This window comes from Apis florea, unplaced genomic scaffold (assembly GCF_048593485.1).
Source record: "Apis florea isolate Af1SG1 unplaced genomic scaffold, ASM4859348v1 contig_3496_pilon, whole genome shotgun sequence".
Lineage (NCBI taxonomy): Eukaryota > Metazoa > Arthropoda > Insecta > Hymenoptera > Apidae > Apis > Apis florea.
Window position 1 is genome coordinate 4,397,197 of NW_028256773.1, and position 11,462 is coordinate 4,408,658.

Below are 11,462 nucleotides of genomic sequence, written 5' to 3' on the forward strand. Positions count from 1 at the left end.
TACAGATTTCAAAAAAATTCATAAATTTTATGAAATCATGTTAAAAGATAGAAAAATTTATATAAATAAATGTTTTCTGTCTTCAATTTTATATTATTTCAAGTAAAATTCGATAATAAATTCTATTTAAATGTAATTAAATAATAAAAATTTCGATTTATTTCGATTTAAATACATATATATTTAAAAATTATTAAAATATCTCTATATACTTTTTTTTTTTTATGAATCATATAAAATCTTTATTAATACGTTTCATTATTATGTCAGTGATATATTGTTATGATTCATTGATATTAACTTTATATCAAACATTATTATTTTATATAGTCATTATTAAATTTATTGTTGTAAAAAAAATATCGATTTTTTAATGATAATATGTAAAAAAATAATTATTTTACTTATATTAAGAATTACATCATTAAAAATTGAACACGTGCATTATAAAGGTTATAGATGTTACAGGAATTATGGGACCTTGAAAACGTGCGATTCATAGTCAAGCATAGATATAAATTTTATATATGTATACATATGTATGTGTAACTACACACCTTCTAAAATTAAGTAGTAACTAGATTTTTTTTAATGTTCTTTATGATCTACTTCCGTATTATTTATTGTTCCAGCCCAAAATTACATAAAAAATTATTTTATTTGAATATCAGTAATATAAAAAATAATTTTAAAAGTTTAAAATAATTTTTATCAAAGTATAAAGAATGAGATTTTTAAATATTTCTATATATGAAATACCTTTGGATCGATCGATAACCAAATAAAATACCACTATTGATACACGTAGTTCGTGGCGTATAACCAATAATCATTGAAGTCTAATAGAAACTAGTTTCTGATTGGTTGATAGAATGTGCTAGAGTAGGAAGAACATTCCAGAAGCGTCCTCTGGGAAGGTAATATATACAGAGAGCCGGATGCAGGCTCTTCACTCACGTTGCGAATCGTCAATCGAAGAACTTCTTCTCTGTCCTACGAAGCGACTTTTACAAAGCGAATTTTTACCAAGCGAACAAAGAAGAAAGGTGTGTTTCCATTACCTTTGTTTGACATCTGTAATATTTGATACAACATTCATATTGGAAATAATCTTGAATTTTTTTTTTATAAATTAAATTTTCATTTCATATTTTTACAGAAAAACAAAGATGGCTAAAGCACCTGCAGTTGGTATTGATCTTGGCACTACTTATTCCTGTGTTGGTGTATTCCAGCATGGAAAAGTAGAAATCATTGCTAATGATCAAGGAAATCGTACAACACCTAGCTATGTTGCATTTACGGAAACTGAACGATTAATTGGCGATGCTGCCAAGAACCAAGTTGCCATGAACCCCAACAACACCATTTTCGGTAAGTATATTATTCTCAAAGTATTTTTTTTATTTACATTGAATTATTATACTTTCTATGAATTTAGAAGATCTTTTTATATTCTTTATATTAAAATTAAATTATTTAAATTTTTTAAAAATATTTTTGATATATTTATTAAATTTTATTATTCAATAAAACTTTTTAAAAATTCTTTATAAAAATTTTAAATTTAAAATAATTACAAAAATAAATTTGTTTTTAAATCTTAGACTATTATTATGATTTAATAATTTGCAATGAAAGTTTTATAAAGTTAACATGAAAATTTGCATTATAGATATGTTTTTAAAATATTTGATAGTTGTTTCATTTTTTAAATTTTATAATAATAATTTAATAAAAATGTTTATAATAAGTATTGTTTTTGAATTAAAGCATTATTAATATTTAGTTTCTAAAAACATAATTTCTAAATTATTTTGATTGATTTTTTCACTATTTTAGTATTTTAATATTTCATTTTTAATGAATTAATATTTTAACAAAATTTTTCAAAATGAACTTATTATTTTGCAATTTTGAAAATGGGAATAAAAACTTTCTAAATATATAAATGATGAGGTCAATATGTATACTGGAAATATGTTAGAATATTATATGTATTATATGTTGCTGATAAGTTGGCATTCTGTGAATAAGGGCGGTAAGCCATTTGCCTCCCTAAATACATTATGATATATATTATTGGTAGTAAATAGATGAATTCAGCCAATTATAAATTATAAGAATAGGTGTGACTCAACTATATATTTATTGGCTTATTTCACTGGACTTTATATTTTTTCCTGATGTTAACTTATCAGCAATGTATAGTATACGCAAGCGCAGTTATAAAAGTTTCTACTATAATGCCTAGGACGCCATATTAAGTACATTCTCCGGTTATCGTATAAACTTTATTTTGAAAAGACTTTCTCTTATTAAAAATCACAAATATGTATTATATTGATTTCATTAATATATTTAAAAATATATATAATATATCTATAAAAAATTTTTTTTTATTTCATAAAAATTATAAATAATATAAACAATAAATAACATTAAATATTAATTTATTAAATATCTCAAATTTTAAAAGATATTAAAATAAGTGAAAACTAGACGTTTCATTTTTGAAAAAAATTAACATGATATACATTTTTCGATAATTTATTTTCTTTTTAAAATCTCGTAAGTATTCATTTTTTTTTGTAAATATTTTTCGTTTATGAAGGAAATATAATAGAAAATAATTATTAACAATATAAGATGTATTATAATGTTTTAATATATGGATTAATTTAATGTATAAAAAATGATTTAAAAATAAATTTTTTACTCTTGAAAATCTATTGTAAATCGTAGGAAAACTGAAAATTATTTTATTTTATAACTTAATATTTAAAACTTGTCATATTTGTGATAGGAAAATTAATTCAAATTGATTGCTTATGTTTATATATTGCAAATTATATGATTAAAATATGTAGGTGGGCATTTTATCAATAAGAACATATTATCTAGTTTTGCTAGAATTTTTATAAATTTGAATGATGTTTGACATAAAATTACAAATCAAAAATAATATTATCAATCAAAAATATGTTAAATATGATATAATTTAATTAAAAATATATCGATAAATTTTTTTTAAATTGTATTTGTTTTTCAGATGCCAAACGTCTTATTGGTCGTCGTTTTGAAGATCCCACTGTTCAGGCTGATATGAAGCATTGGCCCTTTACCGTTGTAAATGATGGTGGTAAGCCTAAGATTCAAGTATATTACAAAGGAGAGGCGAAGACTTTCTTCCCCGAAGAAGTGAGTTCAATGGTCCTGGTAAAGATGAAGGAAACAGCTGAAGCATATCTGGGAAAAACTGTCAGTAATGCCGTGATCACTGTACCTGCTTACTTCAACGACTCGCAGCGTCAGGCAACTAAGGACGCTGGTACCATCTCGGGCTTAAACGTTTTACGTATTATCAACGAGCCCACCGCTGCCGCCATTGCTTATGGCTTAGATAAAAAAACTACCAGCGAACGCAACGTCCTTATCTTTGATCTTGGTGGTGGCACCTTTGATGTCTCAATTTTAACCATTGAAGATGGCATTTTCGAGGTCAAGTCAACAGCAGGAGATACCCATCTTGGCGGCGAAGATTTTGATAACCGTATGGTCAATCATTTTGTACAAGAATTCAAACGCAAATATAAAAAAGATTTAACTGCAAATAAACGCGCTCTTCGTCGTTTGAGAACAGCTTGTGAGCGTGCAAAACGCACTCTGTCTTCGTCTACTCAAGCTAGCATTGAAATTGATTCTCTCTATGAGGGAATCGATTTTTATACATCGATCACCAGAGCTCGATTTGAAGAACTCTGTGCTGATCTTTTCAGAGGAACACTCGAGCCAGTAGAAAAATCATTACGCGATGCTAAAATGGATAAAGCTCAGATTCACGATATCGTTCTGGTTGGTGGATCCACGCGAATTCCTAAGATTCAAAAACTTCTGCAGGACTTTTTCAATGGAAAGGAATTGAATAAGTCTATCAATCCTGATGAGGCTGTGGCATATGGAGCTGCTGTGCAAGCTGCCATTCTTCATGGAGACAAATCTGAAGAAGTACAAGATCTATTGCTTCTTGATGTAACACCTTTATCTCTTGGTATTGAAACTGCTGGTGGTGTTATGACTGCTCTTATTAAGAGAAATACTACCATTCCAACAAAGCAAACTCAAACCTTCACTACGTATGCTGATAATCAACCAGGAGTATTGATTCAAGTCTATGAAGGAGAACGTGCTATGACAAAAGATAACAATCTATTAGGCAAATTTGAGCTCAGTGGCATTCCTCCAGCTCCTCGAGGAGTTCCTCAAATTGAAGTCACCTTTGACATCGATGCCAATGGTATCCTTAACGTCTCTGCAGTCGATAAATCTACTGGTAAAGAGAACAAAATCACTATTACTAACGATAAAGGCCGTCTGAGCAAAGAAGATATCGAAAGGATGGTCAACGAAGCTGAGAAATATCGTAGCGAAGACGAAAAACAAAAAGAAACTATCGCAGCTAAGAATGGTCTTGAGTCTTACTGCTTCAACATGAAGAGTACAGTGGAAGATGAGAAGTTGAAAGATAAAATCAGCGCCAGTGACAAACAAGTTGTACTGGATAAATGCAACGATATCATTAAATGGCTCGATGCTAATCAATTAGCTGATAAAGAGGAATATGAACATAAACAGAAAGAATTAGAAGCTATATGCAATCCTATTGTCACAAAACTGTATCAGGGCACTGGTGGGATGCCTGGTGGAATGCCTGGTGGAATGCCTGGTGGCTTCCCAGGAGCTGGTGGTGGTGCTCCTGGTGGTGGTGCATCTGGACCTACCATCGAAGAAGTCGATTAAATCGATTACTCGCTTGCCACTGCCCTCTCCATGATTTACTCCGATGCAAAGGATAACAACTTCAAGAACATAGAATTAGACAGCTTCGGTCTTTCGTTCCTAAATATATAATTTATCTAGGTTTTATAATTTTTTTTATATCATTGTAAAAATCACTTCTGATTTATTTATTTTGTTCTACTGTAAAACTAGACAAATAATTTATTTCATTAGTAATTTCCTACAGATTACAATAAACATAAAAAAAAAACTATTGTACTTATATTTTGAAAATGTGGATAAAAAAGATCAGTTGTTGGTTTTCTATGTTCAAAAAACTATGAAAATATAAAACAATCCTTGAAACTTATACAATTTTTTTAATTTATTTTTTAATTTATTTTCTTACCTTCCTATTAAATTTCAACTTTCATCATCAAATTTATTAATTAAATATATCGAATTGATTATTTTTATCAATCAATTTTGAATTGTTTGAAGAAAAACTATACAATTATTAGTTTAAATATATTAACGTACCTAATGCGCAATAATTCTAAATTATTTTATTATAAATTTTGAAATGTACTATAAAATTTATAAAATTTCATAATAGAACAAAAAAACAATTTTATGGATCTATAATGGTACATTTAAACGAAACGAACAAAAGCGTAAAATGAAAACAAAATTATTCATTCTTGTTTAACAAATGATACAAGATCGTTCATTCTAATTCAATTTTGATATAAAATATGATTATATAAAATTGAAAATAAAGAAAAAACAAACATTTTTTTCGCTTAAAATAGTTGAACTTGATAAAAAAAACTAATTTTAGTTATAATATTTATATAATTTAGTTATAGTAGTTATATAATATATAGAATATATTATGTTCAAAATTGTTCAATATACAGTAACTTTTTTTATACAATATATAAGTATAATAAAAAAATTATTTTAAAAGGTACGTATAAATTTAATAAATTTATATATTTATTTTAATTTTCATGAAATTAAATTTTATTTGCATGTATAACAGACTCAAATTTGTATGCTGCTACAGAAAACATTTGTTTAATTTGATAATACACTGATAAAAATTCAATAATAGATAATATATTATTACATGTTATGATTTGTACTAGAACTTTACAAATTTTCTAATGTATATCCAAATTAATCTGAAATATAACACATGATAGTAAAATAACTCAATTGCAAAATTAAAAAATAACATAGAGTGCGAGAATTAGTATGAAAAAAATTAAGATTGATGTGCCATAGTAGTTGCAAACAATATAGTTGATTTTCCTTTCTTCTTTTTCTTTCCACCTCCATTTTTTTTTGTTTCTGAAAAATAAAATAATTAAATCATAAATAGATCATTAATGTTATAAACTTTCAATTCTATGTTTTAAAACTTTTATTATAGATAATATATTAATATACTTTTAAAATACTTTAATATTTTATAAAATTACTTACCTAACTTTGTTTGTTCTAAAGCGGCTGCTAAGGCATCGCCAAAACTTTGACTGTATGATGGTACTGAGACATAATCCTCTTCTTCGGTGTTTTTCGAGGATGATTGAACAGTCATACTAGAATATGGTTTTCCATGATTGGAGTTAATTGATGGCCACACTGTTTGTGATTTTAAACGAGTGCCGGTATTTCGTAACATTTCCGCAAATGATGGTCCCGATTCCTGAGGGATGTCCGTTTGTTTGGATGTAACAATTTCATCAAAAGTGCTTAAAGATGGACTACTAGCTATACTTGAAGTCGTTGTTGATTCTGGTGGTGATGGAACATTTTCTCTATAAATATATATATTTCGCTTAGATTTTTTTATATATTTTGAAACTAATTTCAATTTTTTATAATGTACATTATAAAATATATGATATATGCCAACATATATTATTAATAAATATTCTTTTTTAATCTTTAATTAATCAATATATTTAATATTACTTTTATTTAACCCTATCGCTACTACGAGCGACTCACTAATAGTCGCTCAGTACAAAATGCCGCCTTTGTACAATATGACGAGCGATTAGAGTTATTGCATATCGAATATATTTTTCTGGAAATGTAGCATTAATATTTTGTTTTTATTATCAATTTTCTTTCCAATAAACAGTAAAGTAACTCGGTTTGCAACAAGACGTAAACGCAGCCGCTGATAATTTTTCTCGAGCACCGTGCGCATTTTTGGTGCGGTGGTTCATTCAGCGGTAAAGAAATCGCCCGTAGCGAAAGGGTTAATAATGAAATAATGAAAACTACGTACTCGGAAAATAATAATTCTGGTTGCCATTGAGGAAAATGTCGCTGTGAATCAATGTGTACAATAGGTGTTGGATATCTTCCCATACGTTTATTTTCTTCTTCAGTAATCTTTTTTTCTCTTTTTCTTTCTTCACGTTCTCGTTGTTGTCTACGTTTGTGTCTTAATGCTAATTGATCTATAAAATCAATAATATATATTAAAATGTCCATAATGCTATAATTGATTTTAAAATGGAAATAAAGTACAGATCTAATTATAAAATTACCTCGAAATGAAAACAAAACCTCTTCTGATACAATAGGTGGTTTTAATTCAATTTCAGCTACCTCGAATTGGCAAGTCAATGGCAGATGACATAAATATCTCAATCTACGCCTTAGATCTTCTGTAAGACTTCCTCCTTCTTTTTCTAAGAGTTTTCCTGTTATAATATGCGGAGAATTTTCAAGATTACCATATTGCATTTCTAACATCTTGACGTTCATTGCGTGAAGATATAAATGTTGTCCATCTTCCGCTAAAAATTAATATTTTTAATAGATATATCAAACGAAAAAAAAAAAAAATAAAAATAAATATATCAAATAAAATAAATTAAATATTAAAGAAAAAATAAGAACCTTGATAGAAATAAAAGAATTTTGTTATGCCCGAGGTTGATTGAGCGCCGATAAATGAATTTTCTGTAGATTTTAATATTTCTTCATCTACGTTTTTCACATCTTTATTTATTATAGTATTTGTTTCTTCATTATCTTGAGATAAACTTTTCTCAATGTTGATATTTCCTGTTTGTATTTCATTTGTGAGAATGGTTTCTGATTTTACCTATAAAAAAAAAAAAGTATATTTTATGGAGGAAAAATTCTATTTACAAATAATTGTTTTTATACTGCCTTAGATTAAAAACGGAAAAAGTTTAATTAATTTCACCTTTTGTAACAATTCTTCCTCTCTTTTTGAAAGTTCTTCAAGTGCCTGTTCGATATAACAATTTTCTGGAGAATCAGGATTATCAGATAGTTCTAATTGCAATTGAATACGTTCTGATTCAATGATATTTTTCACCTGAATTATAATTTATAATATGAATCATAATTAAATTTTTATAACTTAATTTTTGACAATTTCAGAAACTTACATCTTTTGTATTTGCAATAAGAAGTTTTGAATATACTTGATTGCTAATAATATCTGAAACAGGAAAAAAGTTTGTTGGATTTTGGATTACAGATCCAACGGGCACTGCAAGTAGAGATCCTTTTTCACGACGCATCAAACGTAAAGTAATAGTATCTCCTAAATTTAATGTACTTTGAGTGACTTCATTAACACTGAAATGGAGAAAAAAAAAAAAAAAAAAAAAGAAAAATAAAAAATTCATTAAAATCTTAAAAAAAATTTTATTTTGAAATGTTATTTGCATTCAAATAAATTACCTTTTTAAATCAGATTTTTGAATAGATTCATAACAAATAGGACATTTACGCCAAGATTTATCAGAAAGTGATAAATAATGAAGGATACAAGGCCAACAATAAACATGACCACAACGTGTCATTTTTCCAGCAACAGGTGGACATAAACATATTGGGCATGACAAGCTTTCAGAACTGTGAAGTTTCTAAACAATAGAATATTTATAATTATCATTTGTATTCTAAAATAAATAGAATTAAAAAAATTGTTTAAATATGTTAAATATAATATTATATATTATATTTATAATATATAATATAATATATATTATAATAATTATAATATATATATTATAACTTACAATTTGTTCTACCCATCTCCAATCAACTAGTATATCAGGATCACTTAGATATAATGTGTAATTCCCATTGGCACTTACAACAAATTGGCAGCTAAAAAATATTAAAATTTATTACTATTAAATTATCTATTCATATCTATTTATATTACTTTTATTTATTTCACATTCTTATTAATATTAATATAATATAGGTACCTGGCTTGTAAAAATTGTTCTTTGTTGTATTTATGCCGCTGTACTGGTGGAAGCCATCTATTACTGTTTCTAGAAAAACCCTTCATTGATTTTCCATGACTCCATGCACCTGAACCACTTTGCATTTCACGTGGTTCATAATGAAAATTCAGCAGATGATTCAAGTTCTGCTTTTTACTTCCTTGGACCACTACTGAGCCAGGCTCAGCTAATTCTGTTTGCACTACCTAAAAATTAAAATGTTAAATTTAAAAATAATCTTATTTAATATTTAATATAAATTAAATATTATTCTATATAATTGAAATAAACCTTGGTATCCTCCTTTGAACTGCCATGATATTGTCCTTTAGGTTTTGGTCTCTTATCAAAATTTTTTGTTTTCTGTACATTACACTTCTTTGATTGTTCAAATTTTGAGAAACTGTTAGCACCTGCTGGTTCACGTCGACGTGAGTTTCTTGGAAAAGATTTGTTTGTAACATCTACAAAAATAATAATTTATTATTTTAATTTGTGTCCTAATCTATTAAATAATAAAAAAAATTTATTTATTTAATTTATATAAGAGTTACAGATAAAATAGTTTATTAAACTAAACAATAAACTATAAACTTATTATTTTTTAAATATAAATTAATTAAATCTTTTACATTTAGAAATCTTTAAGCTGAAGTTTTCTATATATATTAATAATATATAATATTTTCTATATTATTAAAAATTCATATGTAATTAAAAAATTCATTAATTCATTTCATAATTAAAATATTTTATAGTTTATAAATAAATTAAAAGAAACTAAAAGAAAACAATTTGAAAAAGTTAAGGTCATAAGATATAGAAGTTATTTTTTTTTTTGCATTAAGTATACACATAAGACGTTAGCGAAATGATGACGTCGTTATCGACATTGGGACGACGCACCTTGAGTCTTTTTAGAATCAGCAGGAACCCCCTTTGCAGAGGATTGCGGAAATTTTGTATTTTTTTCCATTTCTGGCACGAATGTATTCGTGCTGAATTCCAGAGTGATTGAGGCTACGGTTTCCTCCGTATGGAGAAACAATGTATTTCTGCAGGCCCTTCATCTTCTTCAATAAGCCATGTTTCGTTATCGTCAAAGGTGAAGAAAAAATCCTCGAGATGCCGATAATCCACGGCCGATGTAACGATACTAGTTTGACCACAAACACGGGTGTAACAGAGCAAAAGCTCTGCTTCGTTTTTTCGCCGTAAACGACGATTATCCCAATTCCTGGCACAACGGCCAAAAGCGGTCGCGATCTCGTCGCTATGATGGCGACGAAACTAATGACTTGCGCAAGCGGATGTAATACGTAATACCAATCGAAAACTCGAACAATTTGCAAATATTCATGTAATAAGATAAGATTGTTAACTTGAATGCTTTTTTTTCTCTATTTCTATAAATATATACAAATAATAATATAATATTATAGAATATAAAATATATTTTAATTTTAAAAAGATACTAACGAATAATACAGTTTATTCAACTTCCGTTGTTCGAAAACTTAATAATGATAAACTCAATACACTTGAAATCATCTTATCTTTCAAAAAAATTTTATTATATTTCCCTTTAATATGATACATATATTGTAAATATTATTATATAATGAAATTTTTTCAGATATCGATTGCTTAAAATTATATAAAATATATTCATATAATTTTAATATATTTTTTTCATAATTAACTAGCTATTTCATCTATATTCGAACTATTATATCATTGAACCGTTACATTATTAATAATTGATTATTGAACTTAAAAAACGAAAATATTCTGAAATCATTCTGCAAATACAAATTTTGATTATCTTTATTTAATATAATTTTAATGAAAATTCAAAGAATAAATATAAATACTAATGTAAATAAATAAATTACAGATAAAATCAAGCAATAAGTTATTTTATTAAAATGTATATTTGATAAATGATATATCTCATAAAATCCTAGTAAAAGATCCTACTAAAAGATATTGGAATAAATTTTTTCTTTATATATTCGCTCGATAATAATGAAAACAAAAAAATATGAAAAATAAGTTTATTTTTATTTATTTTTATTTTTATTAATTTAAAAATAATAAATATATTTTTTAATTTTTCACAAAAAAATATTTGATAAATTCTTATATATTCTTTTTTTCATTTTTGAATTTCAAATGATATTAATTTTTGAATTGATGATCATGTAATAATTTTTATCTAATGTAATTAGAATTTATTAATTTTCTAATATCATACACGATAAAATATAACTAATTTAAATATTTGAAATATATGTATATAATTACGATATTTTAAAATAACAAAAAAATAACATTTGGTAATTTTCTGAAACTTTTGAAATTTTTAATTTTATTAGTTTT

General features: G+C 26.2%; 2 protein-coding genes across 2 annotated transcripts; one reads left to right on the forward strand and one right to left on the reverse strand.

Moving 5' to 3' along the window:
* The first annotated feature begins 904 nt into the window (after window positions 1-904).
* Window positions 905-5,149, forward strand: Hsc70-4 (heat shock protein cognate 4). Its single transcript, XM_012494544.2, has 3 exons — window positions 905-1,046; window positions 1,160-1,374; window positions 3,053-5,149. The coding sequence occupies exons 2-3, from the start codon at window positions 1,170-1,172 to the stop codon at window positions 4,798-4,800; spliced, it is 1,953 nt and encodes a 650-aa protein (XP_012349998.1). The 5' UTR covers window positions 905-1,046; window positions 1,160-1,169; the 3' UTR covers window positions 4,801-5,149.
* A 628-nt stretch (window positions 5,150-5,777) lies between these two features.
* LOC100868395 (E3 ubiquitin-protein ligase RNF10) lies at window positions 5,778-10,397 on the reverse strand. Its single transcript, XM_012494543.3, has 12 exons — window positions 9,987-10,397; window positions 9,372-9,544; window positions 9,060-9,286; window positions 8,865-8,955; window positions 8,524-8,708; window positions 8,226-8,418; window positions 8,018-8,152; window positions 7,705-7,912; window positions 7,350-7,601; window positions 7,085-7,259; window positions 6,271-6,605; window positions 5,778-6,135 (listed from the first exon to the last, which is right to left on the reverse strand). Exons 1-12 carry the CDS (start codon window positions 10,054-10,056, stop codon window positions 6,050-6,052), a joined length of 2,130 nt encoding a protein of 709 aa, XP_012349997.1. The 5' UTR covers window positions 10,057-10,397; the 3' UTR covers window positions 5,778-6,049.
* Between the last annotated feature and the right edge of the window lie 1,065 nt (window positions 10,398-11,462).

Excerpts from the sequence above, each read along its gene's own strand:
- Hsc70-4 (XM_012494544.2), top strand. The coding sequence starts at position 1,170 with ATGGCTAAAGCACCTGCAGTTGGTATTGATCTTGGCACTACTTATTCC. Across the intron at positions 1,375-3,052 it reads CCCCAACAACACCATTTTCG|ATGCCAAACGTCTTATTGGT; the intron begins GTAAGTATATTA and ends TTTGTTTTTCAG.
- LOC100868395 (XM_012494543.3), bottom strand. The coding sequence starts at position 10,056 with ATGGAAAAAAATACAAAATTTCCGCAATCCTCTGCAAAGGGGGTTCCT. Across the intron at positions 8,956-9,059 it reads GAACAATTTTTACAAGCCAG|CTGCCAATTTGTTGTAAGTG; the intron begins GTACCTATATTA and ends AATATTTTTTAG. Across the intron at positions 6,136-6,270 it reads TTTAGAACAAACAAAGTTAG|AAACAAAAAAAAATGGAGGT; the intron begins GTAAGTAATTTT and ends TTTATTTTTCAG.